Source organism: Numenius arquata, chromosome 12 (genome assembly GCF_964106895.1).
Source record: "Numenius arquata chromosome 12, bNumArq3.hap1.1, whole genome shotgun sequence".
Taxonomy (NCBI): Eukaryota; Metazoa; Chordata; class Aves; order Charadriiformes; family Scolopacidae; genus Numenius; species Numenius arquata.
In genome coordinates this window covers 2090192-2111952 of record NC_133587.1, presented here as the reverse complement: position 1 = coordinate 2111952, position 21761 = coordinate 2090192, and the positions used below count along the sequence as shown (strand labels likewise).

General features: G+C 50.3%; 2 protein-coding genes across 4 annotated transcripts; one reads left to right on the top strand and one right to left on the bottom strand.

Moving 5' to 3' along the window:
- Positions 1 to 243: 243 nt before the first annotated feature.
- Positions 244 to 7759, top strand: PSMA7 (proteasome 20S subunit alpha 7). Of its 2 annotated transcripts, none has more exons than XM_074156902.1 (7): positions 244 to 665; positions 2283 to 2409; positions 3364 to 3488; positions 4480 to 4602; positions 5729 to 5848; positions 6556 to 6618; positions 6871 to 7759. In XM_074156902.1, exons 1-7 carry the CDS (start codon positions 570 to 572, stop codon positions 6961 to 6963), a joined length of 747 nt encoding a protein of 248 aa, XP_074013003.1. In that variant the 5' UTR covers positions 244 to 569; the 3' UTR covers positions 6964 to 7759. The 2 variants fall into 2 exon arrangements, with proteins under 2 accessions (XP_074013003.1, XP_074013002.1); XM_074156901.1 differs by having other exon boundaries at positions 570 to 665; positions 3346 to 3488; positions 6871 to 7208.
- A 1051-nt stretch (positions 7760 to 8810) lies between these two features.
- On the bottom strand, positions 8811 to 21392 carry LSM14B (LSM family member 14B). Of its 2 annotated transcripts, XM_074157061.1 has the most exons (10): positions 21173 to 21392; positions 16471 to 16634; positions 15979 to 16114; positions 15395 to 15511; positions 13416 to 13586; positions 13211 to 13291; positions 12004 to 12165; positions 11671 to 11824; positions 10522 to 10701; positions 8811 to 10160 (listed from the first exon to the last, which is right to left on the bottom strand). In XM_074157061.1, the coding sequence occupies exons 1-9, from the start codon at positions 21291 to 21293 to the stop codon at positions 10530 to 10532; spliced, it is 1278 nt and encodes a 425-aa protein (XP_074013162.1). In that variant the 5' UTR covers positions 21294 to 21392; the 3' UTR covers positions 8811 to 10160; positions 10522 to 10529. The 2 variants fall into 2 exon arrangements, with proteins under 2 accessions (XP_074013162.1, XP_074013163.1); XM_074157062.1 differs by lacking the exon at positions 15395 to 15511.
- Positions 21393 to 21761: the final 369 nt, after the last annotated feature.

Here is a 21761-nt window from a genome sequence, read left to right as displayed (position 1 = left end):
CTCAGCCCCGCCGCAGTGCGCGGGGGGGGCCGCCGCAGATGGTACGATCTGCGCCCCGCCACCGGCCCCCGGCCCCGCACCGCCGCCCGCCCCTGCCCCCCCCCGTTCCCCCTCCCCGCACCGCCGGCTCGGGGCGGGGCGGCGGCGGCGGCGGGGAGGCGGGGAGCGGGCGGGAGGCGGCCGCCGCCGGTCCCGCCGCCTCTCCCCGCCCGCCGCACATGGTGCGTCCCGGCCGCGGGGCTTCCTGTCGCAGGCGAGCGGCGGCTCCTGCCTCCGCCGCCAGCTGCGCCGCCTGCGCCAACTGCGTAGGGCGCCCGCCCTGTGCGCCAAGGAAGGTGTGGGGGGGGTACGCCGGGTGCGTAAGGCGGGCTCCGTACGCCAAGAGCGTAGATGTGGTCCCGCCCCTCCGCGGCGGGTTTCGGGGTGCAGCGTACGGAGTTGGCGCAGGGGGCGCCGTCGGCGTGCGGCCGGAATGGCGGCGGGCGCCGGAAGCGGCGGGCGGGGGATGAGTGTGCTGTTTTGAGGGAGGCGGCTGGTTCCGGCCCCGCGGGGACGCACGGGCGGCAGCCATGAGCTACGACCGGGCCATCACCGTCTTCTCGCCGGACGGGCACCTCTTTCAAGTGGAGTACGCTCAGGAGGCGGTGAAGAAGGGCTCCACCGCGGTGAGCGAGCGCGGGGCGGGCGGCCGGGGGATGGCGGGCCGGCCGGCTGAGGGAAGGCCCGGCATGGCGCCTGCCGCTCGCCGCGCTCCCCGTCCGGCCGGGCCCACGGCAGGAGCGGGGCCGGGCTGGCGGTGAGGGGCGGCCCGTCACCCCGCGGGAAGCCTCCCTGCTGCCGGAGGGGGGCTCCGAGGCCGCAGCGGCGGTGTCCGGGCTGGGTGCCGGGTCTGGAGCCGCAGCGCTTTCCTCGGGGCGGGTGGCGAGATGCCTGCGGAGCTCGGGATCCGTTTCGGGCCGTTAGCGTGGGTTTTGGGGGGGAATGTCGGGGTTTTTATGCGTTGAGGCCCATCAGCGGTGGGTGCCGGAGCCCCGGCAGGGTCCCCGGTGCCAGTCCCCCCGAGGGGCAGGGGCTGCGGCCCCCGGCGGAACAACGGTGACCCTCGGCCACTCACTCGGGTGCGATCCCCGGGGGATCGGGCAAGGTGTCAGTAGCTCCGCGTAGAAGCAACTTCCCGGTTCCTCTCTGCCAGCGTCCCCAGCTTTTGCTCAATGAAGGGGTTCTTCATTTGGTAGGGAATAAAACCCGCATCTATTATCCAGCCTGGCCCTGGAAGCGTTTAAGGCCAGGCTGGACGGGGCTTTGAGCAACCTGCTCTAGTGGAGGTGTCCCTGCCCAGGGCAGGGGGGTTGGAACTCGATGATCTTTAAGGTCCCTTCCAACTCTAACCATTCTATGATTCTGTGATTCTTTTAATTCCCAAAAAGCCCAATACCTGGAAGAAAATGTACTGCCTTTGGAGTGGAAGTAAACGTGACAAGACTTAGTGCCAAATAGGCCCTTCTTTTTATCTTTTTCTTCTCCCCCCCCCCCCCCCCCCCCGAAATTAAAAGCACTGTAAAATCAGAGCTAACGTGCAATATAATCTACATCTGTCTTGCCCTTTGTTGGGTGGTTGGATGAGCTCAGTGTTTTTGGAAGCACCCGTCACACACTAACAGCAGGGCCACCCCCTAAGAAAGAGTGATTCCCGTCACCCTAGGAGAAGCAGTGGGAAGGAGTGTGAAAGGCCAACTGTCTTTTCCTCCCTGATGTTGGAAAATGTATATTCAAAGCACGAATTAGGACAGTAAGCTGCTGGCAGGCTGCTTCTAGGCTTCACTCGGTCTGATCTTCAGTTGACTTGAGCAATCCCCGTGGACTAGTTGCAGAGGTGGTTTTGTTGTTGATCCTGCTTCTGTGGCTGCGGAAACGGGAATGCTGGTGTTGGGGAAACGCAGGTGGTAAGAGGAGTGGGAATATATATCTCTTGGGAGCCATGTGGATTTAAATTAGTGTAAGATGATTATGAAACTGCACCCTGGAATCTAACGCAGTTTCTGTTACATCAGTTCTTTCTCCAGGTTGTGGCAATAGGAAATAAAGTACTGACTTCAAGTTGAAAAAATATTATTATTATTTAAATTTAAATAATTAATAAATATATAAATTATATTTAAAATTATTATTTACAATGTGAGGTTTTTGTGTTTGTTTTTTCCTACTCATTTCGGTAAAGTCTGCGACTACTGGGTTTTCGGGTCCTAACTTAACTTTTTTCTTCTTCTTTTAATACGCTGAAGGTTGGAGTGAGAGGGAAGGACATTGTTGTGCTTGGTGTGGAAAAGAAGTCTGTGGCAAAACTTCAGGATGAAAGAACTGTACGGAAGATCTGTGCCCTGGATGACAATGTCTGCATGGCTTTTGCAGGTATGTGAGCCCTTCGGGGGGGTTGGCAGTTATTGGGGCACCTTTGGGTATGGTTGTGGGTTCTGAGAACATAAAATAATTAGCATAACTGGCTGAGGACTGTGGGGAAGGAGTCTATTTCCACCATTGCTTATTCCTTTTTGAATAAGAGTAGCCTACTGTATGGATAAATACAGGGAGAGCCAATGATCCGATGAGAGGAAATACATGTTAAAGTTACTGAGGTCCTCTAGGTTCAATGTGAGGATGAAAACTGTTATTGGCATCTCTTTAAATCTATATAGACATATATGCTTATTTATTATCTATATTTAGTTAAGATATTTTCTGCATTTAAATTTTTTTTTAAATTTAATATATATATAATATGTATTATTAATACATATTACAGGAGTATAGGAGACATTTGTCAGTTATGGGGACCTTTTCCCACATGCATCAAGCCAAAAAAGCTACATTTTGCAGTCTTGCATAAAAAAAAAAGAAAAATCTCCTCGGTTCTAGTTCAGAAGACTCTTTCTGAATGGACAGCTCTGGATTTGAAGTGTAAATATTCCATTCCCACATTCTTCCTCGTCCAAATGCCTTAGTTTCCATTGTTCAAAGCTTGAACAGGAGGTGTGAAGGTTTAGAAAAAAAAAAAAAAATGTGAATGGAGAGAAGATGTATTTCAGAAGGTTTCTCCTCTCTCCAAGTAGTTTAGAATCTTTGTGTCAGTGTTGGAGCTGATTAACCGGCAGAACCAGTGGATTTCAGCTTTCGTGTGCTGCTTTGCTGAGGGCTGTGATACGTGCGGGTGGGTTCACAAGCTTGAAGAAAAGTTCTCTAACAGAAACAAGGCTGTAAATTGAAAATGGCATCATAAGCTACAAGAAATAAGGGGTTTTTTTTAATTTTTTTTTTAAGGGGTGATGCTTGTTTTCGAGTATTTCTGAGAATACGCTGTCGTTTCAGGGCTGACGGCTGATGCCAGGATAGTTATAAATCGAGCCCGGGTGGAGTGTCAGAGCCACAGGCTGACGGTGGAGGATCCTGTCACCGTGGAGTACATCACGCGTTACATCGCCAGTCTCAAACAGGTACCGCGGGCCACACGGAGACGCTCCAGACACCTCCCCTGTGTGAAACCTCTCTCCTGGCCTTGTTCTACTCGGATGGTCAAAATCCGCGTTAACAGAACCCATTGCGGGTGCTTACTGGAAATAGGGGTGTAGTAATGGGAAAGGACAATTGATTACCATTTGTTTTTCTTCCCAGTGATGAAGAAATTAATTAGTACTTGTAAGGGCTGAATAACTCTGTTTGTGATACCATCAGGAACACGCTGCTGTAATTCACCCTCAGAACGATGGGGCTGTTACTGTCGAAGCGTTTTGGGGGCTCCTGTTCCTTTTCCCTCCCACTAAGCCGTTGCAGGGAGGGCTCCGAGGGGAGCAAATCACTGCAGAATTTCACATATTTACAGCTGATATTCATGAATTTAAAATGGAAGTACAGGGTCAAAGTATGCCCATCTGCATGCTGTGATAAAATTATTCGTCTGCCAGTGTGTTGAGCTGATTCTCAGAAACTAGTGGGGATTAGAAAAAGTCTAATTTACTTGTGCGCAGACGTGTCAGTGCAGTGATGGTGATAATAGTGTCACTCTGTAGTAATCCCTTGCCTGCCAGAGCAGGACGGCAATTCCCAAAGTTTCAGCTTTTTCCTCTACAGTAATCTCACGTTTGTGTATCTCATCCTGCCACACTGACCATTTCTTTAAAACTTAAAAAGCATGAATCTCGCACAGTGTTGGTGCTGCGGGGACGCTGCTGGTGCCCGGCCTCCCCGTTCCCGGGGCTTCTGGTGGGCGAGGTGGCAACAGGAGGGCTGGGACACGGGCTTTCCTGGAGCCTCTTTCTGTGATTTCTGATGGAATTGTTGCAAATAGTTGGTTTGTGACTTTGGGTTCAGGTGGCAAAAGAGCCCACTAAAAATATTTCTGGTGGCTCCTCTGGTTGTAACTTCTACAGAGTCTGTTTTCTGCCCTAAAAACTGCTGCTGAAACAAGTGTCTCCTCTTCCTGCGCAGAGGTACACACAGAGCAACGGCCGCAGGCCTTTCGGTATCTCCGCTCTTATCGTGGGGTTTGACTTCGATGGGACCCCGCGGCTGTACCAGACCGATCCCTCCGGCACCTACCACGCCTGGAAGGTGAGCTCCTCTCTCCCGTGGAGATGAAGTGAGGTATCTGTGAGTTCACATCTCCTTGAGGGAGAGGCCTGTGTCGAGAGGGGATCTCGCTGCCCCGATGGTGCTGGCTCACAGCTGCAGAAATCCTTAACCATCACATTTACTGGGAATGGCAGTCTGCGGTTCAGCTTCACTCGGGAAATCTTGTCCCGTTTTCTCCCCCGGAGTTGTTGTCCCTGACAACCGTCTGCCTGTGTGACATGGGGGAGTGACACGTTCAGTCTCCTGAAAATACACGGTGATCCCAAAATGGTTTCAGATTGTGTATTTGCACCCCGTGGACCAGTACAGGCTGGAGGCTGACCTGCTGGAGAGCAGCTCTGAGGAAAAAGACCTGGGTCTTGGGTCCTGGTGGACAACGGAGTGACCATGAGCCAGCAATGTGCCCTTGTGGCCAAGAAGGTCAATGGCATCCCGGGGTGCATGGGGAAGAGTGTGACCAGCAGGTGGAGGGAGGTCATCCTCCCCCTCTGCTCTGCCCTTGGGAGGCCCCATCTGGAGCACTGGGACCAGTTCTGGGCTCCCCAGTTCCAGAAGGACAGGGAACTGCTGGAGAGGGGACAGCGGAGGGCTACAGAGATGATGAGGGGCCTGGAGCATCTCTCTTAGGAGGAAAGGCTGAGGGACTTGGGGCTTTTTAGCCTGGAGAAGAGCAGACTGAGGGGGGATCTGATCAACGCCTATAAATACTACCAGGGTGGGTGTCAGGAGGATGGGGCCGGTCTTTTTCCAGTGGTGCCCAGGGACAGGACAAGAGGTAACAGGAACAAACTGGAACATGGGAAGTTCCATGTAAAGATGAAGAGGAACTTCTTTACTTTGAGGGTGACAGAGCCCTGGAAGAGGCTGCCCAGAGAGGTGGTGGAGTCTCCATCTCTGGAGACGTTCAAACCCAGGACACGTTCCTGTGGGACCTGCTCTGGGTGGACCTGCTTTGGCAGGGGGTTGGAGGAGATGATCTCCAGAGGTGCCTTCCAACCCCATATCATTCTGTGATTTGCACAACTCTTTATTTCTTGCTTGTTCTGTAAGTGAAGTGTTTTCCAAACTTCCGTTTGTTATCTCCTTCCCGCCCTGATGTTTCCAGGCTAATGCCATTGGCAGAGGAGCCAAATCTGTGCGGGAATTCCTGGAGAAGAACTACACGGATGAGGCCATCGAAACGGATGATCTCACTATTAAACTCGTCATCAAGGCTCTTCTGGAGGTGGGTCTGGTTCTCATCCCTCGTGTGGCTTCTCACTGCCTCTTTGGATTCGCTTCTGCGATGGGAGCGTAGGAAAACCTTCCCGAGTGTCACAGGGAAGCGCTAGGAGAGGATGGACTAGGCTGCCTGGGGAGGTGGTTGAGTCTCCATCCCTGGATGTGTTTAAGAGCCGTTTAGATGTGGTGTTGGGGGATATGGTGTAGGGGAGAGCTTTGTAGAGTGGGGTTGACGGTTGGACTCGATGATCCCAAGGGTCTCTTCCAACCCGAATGATTCTGTGATTCTATGATCCGTGGGAACGGGTCGGTGCGGGCTGGGGGTGGGATTGAATTTGAGGTTCAGAATATTTCAGTAACGGTTTCTGTAGCTCACACAGAAGAAATTCTCTCTGGGAAGGAAAACGGACCTCAGTTCTGGGTGTGAAAATAAAAACACACCAAAGATGTGCTCAACCATATGCAGAATATTTTACTCTTGTACTGAAGCTTAAGATACAGAAGATACCCCGGGTGGGAGGGAGGGAGGGAGGGAGGTGCTCCTCAGGAAGAGCCTTGTGCTTTGGGGCTCCCGCTGCTACCGGAGTTGTGAGCTTAGAGCTCATGAGTGAAATACTCCCCATCTCTTCTCTTCTAAGACGACCTGGAAGGGGTTTGTTAGATTTTAATTAACGGAGACGCTGCTAACGGCCACGTCTGTCTCTCGTTAAGGTTGTGCAGTCTGGGGGGAAGAACATCGAGCTGGCAGTGATGAGGCGGGAGCAGCCGCTGAAGGTAAGGGCTCGACTCCGCTTCCCTTTCCCTCGTCCTGTCCCTGCTGAGCCACGGTTACGTCCAGCCCCGATGTCACCAGTACTTCTGTTCCGTGTCAGTTCTTCCTTTTTTATTAAAGGAATGTCGTTGTGTCTGCACGAGGTACCTGGGTAAACTCCGGTTCAACTCTGTCCGTGTCAGAACTAGAATTGCTTAAATAAAAGCCTCCGAGTTGTGTCGGTATCCGGAGGGTCACCCGTGTCTCTGTTTCAGATCCTAAACCCTGAAGAAATTGAGAAGTACGTGGCTGAAATTGAAAAAGAAAAGGAAGAAAATGAAAAGAAAAAACAGAAGAAAACATCATGATGGATTTCGCTCCACGGCTTCAGCTGCTGCTTTTTAATTGGAGTGCGGGGTTTCTCTGTGCGGAGGGGGAGGCACCCCACGCCCCAGCCTGTGCCCCTCCAGACCTACAATAAAAACCCACTGAGTTGTTTTTTTTTTAAAGCTGTTATTTTAAAGGTATCGGTCTGTTCCTTGGATTTTCATTCCCCGGGGTGATTTGGTTGGCTACGGCCGGCAGTGGTGACCCATTAAAGGACAAAGACTTTATTTGCATTTTTTTCCTGGGACACTTTGGTTCGTTTAATGATTCTCTCCCACCTCCTCTCACTCGGCAGTTTCTCCCTTTGGTTTTTTTTTTTAAGGAGCTTCTGGAGGGTTGTGTCCTGGCCTCCCCAGAGCAGAACAAATAGGGAATTCTGCTTTTCCTTCCCTAACTGCCATCTTCACCTTTAACCCCCCAGGGCAGAATAATAAAGCGCTGCCGTTGTGATTTCCCGCTGTGGGACCTACGGACCCGGCGCTTCCCGATGCTAAAAATCACTCCAGGAATGTCACATACGGCACAGCTGAACCGTAACGCTCTGCTGCCCCTCCTGTACGTCCCACCCGTCCTGGAGCTGGGTTTAACTGGGTTTCTGCTGGAGCCTGGTGCCGGTCCCAGCGATGGCCTCAGCCCCTTCTCTCCTCTCCCCGCGGAGGGGGAGCCCTCAGGTGCAGTGGGGGCTGCAGAGACCGGTGCTCTGGGGAGGCAGGACGTGCTGTGCCGTCCCCTGGCTGCAGACGGTGACGTGTGTAAGGTAATAAACTTAGAAATACGTAAAATCTGGAGGTGGCAGGTGACAACCGTTCACTCAACTGCTTCAGAACCAGCCCCCGGGGGATGGGGCTGGGAACAGGGAATTTTGTTTCGGATGGGTATGTGCATTGGGGCACATCCAGCGTCCGCTTCTGGCCAGGGAAAAGCTCTTCCCGGCTGCTTTGTCACCCTCACTGCGCTGCAGGAAGCCTGATGGGGACAGCAGGACGTCCTGCTGGGGCCAAGGCAGGAGCTGCTCTGAGACACAGACCCCTCTTGCTGCCCCAGGTGGGCACCAGCCCCTCATCACCCCTCTCCGTGTTAAGAAGTGCATTATCTTCTCTTCTCTTTCAACACAACCCTTCAGCAATGAAGGGCTTTCTCCACCCCATCCGTGCTCCCCGCTCTCAGGGAAGGGGACAGTTGGTGGCCTCAGCGGTTGTGCTGCCTTTCCCCCCCCAGTTTCCCTATTTCTATCCCCCCAGCCCTTGAAAGCAGCTTTTCCCTCTGCTACTGACAACCAGCACCTGCTCTTACAGGTATAAAGCGAGACCCACCAGGCAGCAGCACGGCCAGGACTGGAAGCGTCCCTGTCCCCTCCCCGGGACACCCCCAGGCTGCAAAGGCGAGTGTGGGCAGAGCACGGCTCGGGCACCAAGGCCGGGAAAGCAGCAGCGTCGCCCCCTCCTGCTGAGGGAGGGCTTGAGCCCGAGCAGCTGGAGGGAGGGAGGCGCTGGAAAGGGCCGTTGTTTCATTTATCAGTCCTCGGGCTGCAGGTTTGGAGCTACAGGAGCTGTTGGGCTGCGCCGGTCGGGCACAGGGAGGTGAGCTCAGGGTGACAGCAACACCCACGAGGCCAATCCCTCACCCCGAGCAAACAGTTACCGGTGACAGGGGGGTCAGTGCCTGGACTCGGGTTTTTAAGCCCGTTTCACATACGGTGTAACTCTCCCCAGGCCGGGCAGAACTCTGCAGCGCGGTTTCCTGTGAGCCCTGCGAGGAACAGGCGTCCGACAGGTTGTAGGGGCCGATGGTACCGAGCTACACACAGAACAAAGCGGGAGGGCAACATGAAACATTTACATGTTTATTATAATTACAATTTACATTACTCCAAAGAGCAGCCCCACTGCTATCGTCTAATTCTTAGCAATAAAGTCCTACAAAAATAAATCCAAGCTTTTACAGTAACCTAGGTCAACGCGGAACTAAAAAATTCTAGCTATGTAAGGGGTTCAGTCATCAAGGTGCTTTTTTCAACAAAATTCCCTACCAACCGAAAAAGGGACACATGCCTAGAGCGATTTAACCCACTGCGTCATGCAAAGGAATGTCACCCCCCTCCCAGCCCCTCTCCCCACATACAGCTTTTTTTAAAAACAAAAGGAAAAAAAAAAACCCAACTAAACTATTTACAGTATGGGGGGTACAGAGGAAACAAATTAAACACGCCCATCTGTTAATCTTCGTCACACGGCCTCCCATCGCTAGGTTAATGAAGACATCCCATAGTGTTCCACCACAGTCACGAGTGTACGGGGACCTGTTTGTGCTCGGGACGACCCCCGCGCGAGGTACAGGCTGAGGGGAGAAGTCAGGGCTTCGGATCCCCAGCCCAGACAGTCACCTACTGCCAAAAAACGCTTCCTTCCGAGAGCACGAGGGGCGACGCCGCTCCTGTCCCCCCCTGCCCCCCCCCCCAACGCTGCCCAGAGCCAGGAAGGGGCTCCCGGCCCCCCAGGAGCACCCAGCACCCCCCACTCCAGGGAGGGTCCCCGGTTTGTGTCACCCCACGGTACCTCCGCGTCCGTGCCGGCTACAAACAGCCATACGGGCATTTACACTACTACATGATCCACAATCCAGTATTCCCAAGTGACAATATACACAACCGCTCAGCACCAGGAATCCAGCCTCCCAGGCCCCCAGCGCTACCCCACGCCCGCTGCCCAGCACAGGGAGACCGGCAGCGCCACGGGATCCGTTTGGTTTCCCAAACAAACAAATTAGAGCTGGTTTGTTTCAAGTGAGCTTTGGTTCCATGTTAAAATACCATGATTTATCTTCTTCAGGGTTCAGAAAAGGAGTCTGACTTTAAGCTTAGACTGTAGCAGCCTTTGAGAGACCCAGAAAGAAGAACCATGTAAGTTAAGTCTGCACTTAAAAAGAAAACAAAAAACAACAAACACAAACAAAAAAGACACCCTGAAGAAGGTACCCCTGAACACATTCCCTCTTCCAAAGAATATTCCAGCTGACAGTTGCTGGTCCAAAATAAGTCCAGAATATAAGCAGTAGTACATGAAGTTCTGTCGCTTGAGCCGAGACAGTAAACAATATGAACCATTTTCCCACATTAGTGCAGCAGTTGGTTGTTTTCTTTCTATGTACAGCGTCATCCTCTCGGGAGAGATGTCAGAGCCTAGTCGGGAAAAAAAGGCAGAATTAGGTTTGGTGTCACAGGGATCCTCCCCCGAGAAAAAGAAAAGCAGCAAAGTTCAGCTGATAGATGGGTGCGAAACGCCCAGCCAGAGCCTGAGCTCAGACCCGCAGCTCTTGCTCTCACGGACAGAGGGGGAGCCCAAAAAAATCAGCAGAACCACCAACGTGTTGAAGAACACCTTAAAACCGTTCCTATTTCCTTCTGCCGCTTCAACAGACGGCTCAGACACAGTAAGGAACTGCTCTTGCCCATCCATGAGGCTGGAGAGCAGGAGAGGTTGCACAGACAGTTTGGGCGACCCTGGCCCGGAGTCGGTGGTTATTCCCGCTGAAACACTTGCCTCTGGGGTTACACTCGGCCGGTCCCAGCTCTGTGAGCGGGCTGGTTCCGCCTCGCCGCTCCGCTGCCCCTTCCACCTCGAAACCCACCGCGAAAGCTGCGCCCACGGAGGAACCGTCCAGACACTCCAAACGTCTCTGTATTGAGCTTCCTTTCCTCAGCCCACGTGGTACGTCTGGAACTGAACAAGGCTGCGTTCAGATTTTACAGAAACATTAAATACCTACCAGCCCCTTTAGCTCAGAGGCTCCCAGCACCCTCTTTTGGGGAACTGAACTGCGACAAGAGTGACACGAGCACATGCACGGCACAGCAGCCCCGCTCCTCTGCTAGGCAGGGATTTGAAAGCGGCGGCTGTTGGCTGTTGTGAGCTACAGTCATGCTGGAAAACTGAAGACGGGGCTGGAAAAGGGCTGAACGTGGTCCCGCTGGTATTTCAAACCCTGTCTTGCTTTCCTGTAAGCTGCAAACTACCAACTGGAGGGAAGCCTCTCCAGGAACCCGGGAAGCCCTGTTGTGACTGGGGCCCGGCAGACCACAGCACTGGGAAGAGAGCTCTGCTCTAGCAGAGAATGGGAAGGAGGAATTCCCATTCCCAAGGGAATTTCCCATACTGCCACTAAAGGAATGTCCGACTTCCCCAGGCAGCTGATAACGCCAGTGTCAGCAGCAAGAGATGAGGCTTTCCTTTAATATTCCCAGCATTGAATTTGATGCGTTCCCGCAGAGAGAGCTGGCCCTCTCCGCCCAAACACCAGCCCGCTCCCGCCTGCCAGCTGCGCATCCCCAGCACAGCCTGACCCTGCTGCCGCCTCCCACAACCCAGATAAGAAATTTGTTTAAAATCAATGGGCTCAAAGTCAGTACTGGGAAACAGAACTGGAAACTCCTGTATCGCCGTTTAGGCAAGCGTATCACCGTCGGCTGAATTCCTCGCTTTTGGTTTGATCCCGCTGCGTGAAGCCTGGTTACTGTCCCTCAGGAGCCATCAAACACACGGCAACACCCCCTTCTACACACCCGTTTGCTGACTTTCTTGCATTTTAAGATTTTTAAATTATTAAACCATGCAACGTAAAATAAGTCTAGAATTCTTTAAGCATAGAACTGTATTTAAAAAAAAAAAAGCAACTTTTTAGGAAATACTCACCTAGATTTCAGTTCTGAAGAAATGTTGTCAAAGAAAGACTTGGATTTATCGTAATAGCAGTTGGGTCCCAGAAGGTCCTCCTCTGCGTTACCGTCGTTGTTCTGAGTTGCCACTCCAGGGTCCCCTTTTTCTTCCCCCGTCTCTGGTTTGTCATCTGAAGATAATAAAACGTATTACACCTCCTTGACGCATACCAAAGAGCCATCTGTTCTCCTGCTCCCTCAAACAAGATTTGAGATGCTGCCACATGTAATCACGCAGTGTCTCAGCACGGCTTTGTCCACACAGTGTTTACTATTAGCTCAGCAATTCATACTTAACCAAGTCACAAACCTTTAAAGTTTAGTTTCTTCTTGAATTCTTTATCGAGCTCCTCTCTGTTGAATTGCGCATTTGCACTTTCAAAGTCAAAGTCACCTTCAAACTTTATTGTATTTTCCTTCACAGTAGTTGGTCTGTTTTGTCCTCTAGAACGGTTTCTGGTTCTCCTGTTCCCTGGAAGAGGGAGAGTTCAAACACTGGGTAACGCACACGGAGGTGAAACGACTCGCCCAAGACCAGAGGAAACCCGGGTTAGAGCTCGGAGCTTCTGGCTTCCAGTCTGTGGTTTGCCCACACCTCTTTCAAAGTACTTTTTGAACTTGGCTGTAGAAGACACACGTTACAGCAACACTTCAGCTTTCTGAGAAGCATTCCTGGATGTCAGTCCTACCATTAAGACTGAGCACACCCAAGTTTCCTTCCAGTGTGAGGAGCAGAAATCAGAACAAGCACTAAACCGAGAAAAGCTGAGGGAAACAGGGAAATCTATCTTTTCTGCCTGCTATTCCTCTGTAAGCGCAGTACTGCAATTACCCTACAAACCTGTCACAACGGTGAAGAGCAGCACTGGTCACTGGTTTCAGAAAATCCACCCGAGGCTCGTCTACCCCCAAAGGGAGCTTGCCCTCTGTCAGCTTTCTGGTTTCCAACTGAGGTGCTATCAACTCCTTTTTGGAAAAACCTATAACCCCTTCTACACTGCTGCCCTCAGGCAAATGAACGTGAAGACTTGAGAAGCCTAAAGTTTTGTTTCCTGCCTTTTCTCATTTTGCTTGGGCAGAAATATCTGTTTGAATTTAATTTCATTTTCTTTTGACCTGTGCTTAAACTGCAGTCTTGAGCTAAGACCTATGCTCCATAGAAGCAAGGGCTCCACAGCACCTCTCAGTTGCAAGAGCTCTGGAAATTCTCAAATAGGCTGTTCTTCCCAGTAAAAACACTTCAGGTTTCAGAGAAATCTAGTTGCTGCTGCCAACTCATAGCATCAATTTGTATAACATACCTTCCAGTTTCTAGAAAAGACACTAGAATTCTGTCCCTGGAATGTTCTGAACTTCTGTGACTTCAGAACCTATTTTATTAGGGAAGCATCTCTGGATGCCCACAGCCTTATCAAGCTTTATTTTGCCCTCAATCTTCTGTCCAATAATCCTTCACTGAAATTAGCAATATTTGCCTTTACAGGCAGAGGTGACTGTTCAGTGTGAGGTTCACCTACCTGATCTTCTCCTTTGGGGTCTTCTGTTTTCATCATTCACCTGTCCTTGGGTTTGCACAGGTGCTGGCTGAACTGCATCTACTGAACAAGAAGGATAAACTCAATAAAGGAGCACAAGAACAAACCCAAACCAGATTAGTCTCGCTACGTGTCTTTGCGGGATGCATCCAAGCAGCACTCTGAAGACAAGGTGATGCACACTTACCATTTGTCTTGCTGCTGCCCGGCGGAACCTGCCGCCCGTTGCGCTGAACCCCTGGAGGTACTTTCACAGGGGGTGGCTTTTGTGAATTCATGTTGTCAACGGGGCCAGTCTGAACAGCCTGCTCCACCATGGGGCTCTTGCGGACTGGGTGAACAGAAGGAAAGCCAGCACCTGGAAAAAATCCCAGTAACTAAGCGCCTCTCCGAAAATGTGCCAGCACTATTCAAACCCTACCCGCTTCTATGGAGAAACCACTTTGTCAGGAATTACTCAAAGCCTTGAGTGTTTATCGTTACACGCTATGTTGAAGTGGCACATACACTAGGTAAGGCACTACTGCCACACGAGTCTTGGCTCTCACATCCAGAGCCTTACAATCAGGAAATTTACCCATTTATTTCTTAAACCAAGTTAGACATACATGAGATAAACAAGCCAGGTCAGTCTCTTAGACTGTTTATACCAAAATCCAATTTCTATGTGTATCCTTGGTTATGCAGGATTTTACTTTGCACAATACTTTAAATCTGAAGAAAAAATGCACTATTTTGAAACTGCTCAAGAGAGCTTCCCCACTTTGTCAGAAAAGTTTTGCAGCAAAAGCTTAACCACCTCAACTATATCCCATTTTGTAAGCCGCTTTTAGAAGTCCTTCAACTTCATTGCTTATTGTTAGCTTTCAGACAAAGAAAACCTGAAACCAGACCAGGATCTCAAAGTTACCCTTTTAAATTCCTTCTTGGTCAAGGCCAAAGTGTTACCAAGACTTCTGTTGCTCTTCCATCCAGGCTTATTTATTCACACTACAAAACACGTAAATACTTTTCATGGTTTGGTATACCTTACACCAATTATAGCAAAAAGTGACAGTCTTCAGTACTCAGAAGAAACACTGCATTCTAGATTTAATTAGAAGTTTTGGAGTACTACAGGTTTACGTAGTTATGCGTAAGAACTGCTTGGAAGCGAACTTTAACTGAAGATACTTTAAGAGCAAGAAAAGTGAAAAGCTGAAGAGTACACACAAACCAAGCCACTGACACTTCTGGGTCACCCAAGTCCACATGAGCTATACCCAGTAGGTAACATCATGCAGGTTCCCAGTTAATGTACACCTGGAAAACTCGCAAGGAAGACAGACACATCCTAAGGATTATTCAGGAGGACAAAGCTGCTGTGCGAGCTTAACACGAGAAAGTTTCAAAGCTTAGCCAGAATGTTCAGAAAGTATGTACAGATAGATGGCCAAAACCAGAGAGTAAGAACAGTTTCATGCCAACACAAGCACACATGCTTAAGTTAAAAACAGATGAAACTAATTACCATGTTTAAGTGCAGGCTGCACCTGGTCTCTCTGCTCTGAGGATGGTCAGTCTAGTATCTCTACTCAACCTCCTTTAAAAGTTTTCACACACAGAAGCAAGCACCCAGAACTGCGTTATCTCAGCTTACCACAACTCAGAGATTGTTTACTGTTAGTCATGCTTTACTAACGGGGACTCTTGACAAGGTACTCTGCCCCCACCATGCAGGAAGTCTATCCTGATATTTCCTCAATTACAGCGATACTCCTAAATTTCCTATTAACCTATGTCTCTACCAGCAAGGCCACCCACGATTTAAGCAGTGTGCTCATCTTTCCAGGAAAGACTAATTAATTCCTCGCCCAGTCTCTATGGCAACACGCGTTCCTGGACAGGATGCAGCACATCAGCATCCCTAGACCTCAGCCCTCTCCTGATACTTACACAAGAAGATCTGCTGTCCTGTACTTTTTCTTTCTCCTGTCTCTCTAATTGATACTTCTAGGACAGGAGCAATACTTCATGTAACGAAAGGCACAACCAGCTGAGAAAAAACTAGTTCTACGAGCATTACCCATATAAGCACTATCATTCTAGGAGGGGTTAACAAGAACAGAGTGTTTGCAAGTGCCATGCAGTTCTTCCAAATATCTGGAGTCCTCAAACTGCTGTTACCCTTGGAAGAGAGCTGATGGGGCTCTGAAGACATGTCAGGCTCTGAAACAGGTTGTGGAGACGGAGAAGAACTAGGGCTGGAAGCAGCTGCTGATGCTGGAGGGCTTACCAATTTCTCTAAAGAGATAGAGGGAAGAAGAGAAAGCAAAGATATATGGATAAGATACAAGGTAGTGAAACATCTGAAGGGCTTGGAGAGGGATACAAGAATCTCTAGAACAGCATTAGAGCAGTGTATTTACCATCCTCTCTGGGAATACAAGTTCTTTTTACACATGATGTATACGTAAGGTATGTTAGGTTAGAAATGAACTGGCCTCAACTGTTAGGTATTCGGATTACTTGCAGAAAGAAACTTTAGCTATTTAGTTTCTTTCTTTCTTTTATGTGCATGTAAGTGAAAGGCAGGGCCCCCTGCAACAAGATCATTGCACAAAGTTGTTAACTACCGATTCACTGCTTGTGGCAGCCTGACGCTCGGCAAGGAATTCGGTATTAGTTACTGTTATTTGGTTTCAGAGTAGTTGCATACAAGAACTGTACTAGCAAGTACAGTTTTTCTAGCAAGTAAAGTTTTTACTTACCTAAGCCTAAGGAAGCTGCATACTGCTGGCTAAGCAAAGAGCTGGCAGCGAGCTGGCTGTAAGGTGGCATACCTCGAAACGGGCTGTAAGGCACATGTGGCTGAAAGGATGATGTAGAGGCAGAGCCCAGTGAAGACTGAAACAAGACAAAGTACATTTCCATTTACAGTGTCCAGAAGTCAACATGTTTTGGCAGCGATTCTCTACCTCACACATAGGATTACTAAAGCTTAAGTAAATACTGAGAAGGGTTAGTTTACCTCTTCACGGTTTTCCTGCATTCTCAGCTAGGTAAACTAGCTCTGGCTTTTGTTGACTGAAGTCTTTAATGCTGATGCTATTTTAAACATTACAATGAGATTTAGGATGTTTCAATCTGAAGATTCCTTGAGACACTTACTAGCCTTCATTTTTATAAGCTTATACCAAAATCAAGTCTTCCATCACCAATGTTTTATCATAGCTTTCCACCAACCCTTCAGGCTAACTTACTTGAACAATGGCAGGATCTTGTGGCAGAGTATGTTGAGCTTTTGGAGGTTCACAGACAGTGATGTCTTTGATGTCACTTCCTCGAAAAATAATGTATTCATAGATTTCTTCTCTCGGAGGAGCAGGTCTGTCTGTGGGCCGGTCTTCAGTACCAAAGGATCGCACTTTAGCATTAGAAAGATTACTATTAGCCCAGTATTACCATTGCAGCATTCTGTCAGTTATTTATGCAATTAAAAAAGTACTCTTGTAATACTTGCCAAAAGTAACAAAAGGTTACCTCCAGAACCCTGAAATCTCCTTATTGCACACATCTGTTCCCTCAAATGCCAACTTTTTCAGCAGCCTGTATAAACAGTTTTGTTTACATCAAGCCGTGAAGGTAAAGACCATAGACCAGCTGGAGTGAAGACTCCTACTCCAAACTGGGGACTTCCCCACAGTGCTACACTGCCATATTCCCCTTCCCTCCCCAGGCACTGTCCTCTGCAATCACTCAGCTTGAGACAATTGCCACTGCAGCAGAGCACACCAGAGGCCCCTGAAGCAGCAGGGGAAAAAACTTTAGAAGGCTTTAGAGCTCAAATTTGCACCTTTGGTTTCATATATTTATTATACGCAGAGGTAAAGTTTTTTACCTACTCAGTGATAAGAACATCCAATTAAAATTCTCTCTCTACTCCATGCCACCGGTTTATGATTAAAACCCACTGACTGCAAAACAAGCTTTTAGTGGTAAATCCAAAATCTCGTACCTACTGGGACTTAACCCAGTACTGGAATACTTGAGCTGGTACTAACCAGCAATATTACACATTCGAGTGGAAAAAAGGCTGCAATTGACTGTGTGGCAGCTACCAGGTAGAAGCATAAATTAATTCAAGCCATTAAACAGGAAAAGGTCAGACTCAGACCTACTGGGTTGCTAGTGCAGGAAAACAGGTGGCAGTTATATCGGACACCGACGCTTGAAATGGGCTAGAGAATGGGCATGGTCTACATGTACAGAGATTTTTTTTCAGCCACAAGTTACAGAAGCTCATCAAGTTTTCTAGTCTAGTTGTTTTCTGTCTTCATGGAGCTTTGCCAGTTCAGATAAGCACCAGCACATACTGGTTTGATGTATTCTTTCTGGCCACAGAATAATTCTGTATTGTAGTTGCATCAGTTGCTTCTAACAGGTTACCATAGAAGTACTCAACCTCTCTGCCAGGACACAGCACTATTCCTGCAGTACCTTTACAAATTACACCCTTAACAGACCTTTCACAAGCACCTGCCATGTCACTGCCTGTGGTGGCATGCCAGCCAGCTGCCACTCCCACAGCACAGCTGGAAAGATATGGGCACAGCCAGCCCTGTCACACAGATGATAGGGGACAGGGGGCACCACAGCTTCCCCAGAAAGAGGGCAGCAAAAAGGGGATCCACTCAACTCCAGTGCTGAGCATCCCTGGTGTACTACACTAATTAGTAGCTCTACTAATTTGTTAGGAGCGTTAATGGGCTACTCATCAAGAGTCCCGATCTTAGAGATGAAAAGCTGTGTCCAGTTAGTGCTGCAAGCTGTCCTCACCCCTGTTCAGCACGTCTGTCAGCTCACAGGGGCAGTGAGCTGTGGGGACAGCAGGTCAGTGCCAAACCCTGTCCCCATTACACTGATGCCAGTGAGCACCTCAGCTTACACCTGACTGGAAGGGAACCTCCACTGGTGTGGGGACAAGCTGCCAGTTGCTTCCTTTGAACGAGTGCCTTCCATTAGCCCTAGGGTATACAACCTCTCCAAGTTATTTTAGATCTCCAGCTGCTGTTTGATCATATTACAGCTGTAACCTAGTCAACTAGAAACACATTATAAACTGAAGGCAATGCTTGTGGCCTTTCAGACATGAACCATACCAGCAACACCCCTGCTCAAGATTACATTATTACAGCACACAGCTCATGGTAAGGTATGCTGAAGCCACCCAGGGACTACTGCAGAATCCCACGGCTAGTTTGGAAGGCATCACACCTTCTCTGAGCACCAGCATCAGCCCGTTAGCTTCCACATGGAGAAATGCATGACCTGCAGAGCCCAAAGCTGTCCAGGCAGCTTCTCAGTTGGTTGTTCCCAAGGTTTCTAACTGAAAAGCTGGAAAACTATGTCCTTGCTGTAGACAAAACATCAGGGAGGGCATTTGAAAGGGCTCTATGAGTTGAGCATGACTGCCCTCTGCACCTGAAGTGTTTAATGGTTTCTGGCACATCTCAAAGTACAGCTTTAAGCGTCTGCAGAGGTCTGAAGGGCTGGCTCCCACGAAGAGTCACAGTGACTATTGTTTACAGATGATGAGGAAATCAATCCCACACAGCGCTGCAGCCAGGGCTTCACAATATGGTTTGTGCTCGTGTGCGGGGCTCTGCTGAGCTAGACCTCTGAAGGGTCAGGAAGCAAAACAAGAGTGCCTGGATGTCTGGAAAGCAGGGCTTACGTGGATATTCCTTGCTCAAAAACTCCAGACTGCTACTGAAGGGGGAGTAAGTTACTGGTGTTCACTGCCAACCAGACAGTAATGGGCTTAAAACTCCTTTGTTTGCAATTTAAGTTTAGCATCTAACAAGACAGACAACTTTCTTGCAGTGCCTAACTAAGCACATGGAGTCTCCTTATCCAGCATTTGAGATATTGTGCCTGTGTTGAGATTTAACAGGAACCAAATACAAATCAATTGAAGTTAGTCCTGCTTTGCGCAAGAACTTGAACCAGATTCCTTCCTGAGGTCTCTTTCAATCTAAGTTTTTCTTTATATTACTTGGATGACAAAAAGTAAAGAGAATAGCAGTTGAATTACATATTGAAGTTGTCTGAACCTTAAACAGTGGCCTCTAGAGCTTAATAATAGCTAGTAAATTATCTGGACAACTTCTACTGCTTGTCAGTAATTCATGGTTCTTCTAACCCTTTACAGATCAAGTGCGTTAAACCGCTGTGCCCCCTAAGCACAGGGTTGATACTGCTGTCACCAACTCCAATGTTGTTGCTATGTTCCCAATGCTGACACTACTTTTGATATAAGGTCTCTAAATTTAAAAAAACCCTCCGAGCTAAAATGAAACACAGGGTTTGTACTGTGAAGTTTATAGACCAGCACTTTAAGTGGGAAAAATGCATTCTCTGTCTACTGTAACAACTACTTCTTAAGCATTCCAGTTCATCAAAACTGAACACTAAGAGACCAATAAATACGAGCACTGCCAGAAATCTTACACAGAGCATGTACTTTCTCACACCATAAAGCACTTTAATCACACGTGCCTCTGAAACACACCACTTGAGCTCTGAAGTAGCAAGTGCTATGTGGAAGCCAGAACCGTGTGAGAAACCATTTCTACTTGCTGCTGGTTAAGAGTGAAGACCTTCCTGCACATACAGTAAAGGAATCGCATCTTTCCTGCAACCTATTACTTTGAGTGAAAGACTAACATAAATAGCTGCATTTGTACACTTAAATAAACACCTACATCCCTAGGGAAAAAAATGAATTTGTGAAAACTCAAAACTGAAATTTTCAGTTTCAGAGTACACACTAATAGGTGTCAAATACTTATGTCCAGCACCACATAAACATTATACTGAATAAATATTGTGGCACAGGATGTCTTGAGGATGACTGAGAATCAGGCAAGTCAGTGTCTCATGCCAGCAGATAAGCCTTCCAAAACAAGAGATGTTTGGTTTGTGGACAATGCTGATGGGTTGCTGAAGGCAATGAAGAAGGTGTAAACTTCCCAGAACAGGGAAGGACAAAACTCGGGGAAAGAAAAAGCTGATGCACATTAGCTGGAGTAGCCAAGGTGGACATTAAAAGCAGTACAGAAATGAGATCCTATTTGAGAGTCTAAACAAGACAGGACAGGTTTCTCTGAGAGTAAATACGGGAGATCCCAGCACAGCTGACAACTGAATCCAAATGACACAATTTAAAAGATAAAGATCACTATTTCTACAGGGAAACAAAATGCAAAGCCTCGATGAGCAGCCTGCGAGGTGGGGAGCACCAGCCCCACGCGTGGGTACCCCACAGCCCCGCACCAGCTCCCGCCCTCCTCACCTGCGCGGGGTCCAGTTATCGACCACGAAAGGAACAAAGACACATCGACAGCAACTCTCTTTTCCCCGGCGCTGGCCTGCGGCCCTGCTCAAGCCAAGCACCGAGATACCGCCGTGCGTCCATGGACAGCCAGGAGCGGGGAACCAAACCACCAACTGGGATGCTGACCATCACCTTCCTGGCCCTGACACGAGTAAGAGGAGCCAGCATTCCTCTCCAGGGCACTGGTAACGGCCCGTCAAAGCCAAGGGCTCCTCAGCATCCCGGGCCCTGCATGCCCCGCCGGGGAGGCCCAGCGAGCCCCGGCCACGGCCCTCGCTCGTCCCTGCCTCACGGAGCGGCCTCCCAACTGCTGACTCACGGAAAGGCGGCAGGGCCGGAGGCGCGGGGCTCCGGTCCCGCCGCCCCCCGAACCGCAGGGCCCCCGCAGCGGTCCCTCAGGGCGTGCGAGCTCCGGCCGCCTCTCGCCCAGGCCGAGCTCATTGTTCAGGAGAGGCAGGCGGCGGGGGGGGGCCCCCCGCGTCCCCTCAGCGAGCGGCGGGCCGCGGCGCCAGAGTCAGCCTAGGCCCGACACCCCCCCCCCCCCCCCCCACGTCGCGCCGCCTCACCCTTGGCCAGCGCCACGGTGGAGTTCTCGGTGTCGATGGTGTAGAGGATGCCCTCATAGCGGATCTGCGCCTTGGAGATCAGGCTGATCTTGCTGCCGATGTAGGGGGTCCCCGAACTCATGGCGGCGGCGGCGGCGCTGGGCCGGGCTGAGGGAGGCGGAGGAGGCCGCGCGGGTGGCCGCACCACCGCGCGGAGCCGCGCGCCCGCCCACGCACACTGCGGAGCTGGGAGCCCCGCCGCGCCCGCCTTATATAGGGCGGAGGGAGACGGGCTGGGAGGGGGGACAGGGCGGGGGCGTGCTGCGGCCAGGCCGCGCATGCGCCGCCGCCGCCCGCTATTGACCAGACGGGAGACGGGGTCAGACGCGGAGGGAAGGGGAGGGGAGGGGAGGAGGAAAGGGGGGGTAGGGGGTGGGGGGGGGAAGCCCGCGTCACGTGACCAGCCCAGGCGCGGGTGCCACGTGCGCTGCGGGCGGGGCGGGGCGGGCGCTCGCGCCCTTCCCGCGCTGCCGCGGCTGAGGGGAGCGGGGCGGGCGGGCCCCGCCCGGCGGCAGGGACCGGCCGCGTCGCTGACAGGGACCGGCCGTAT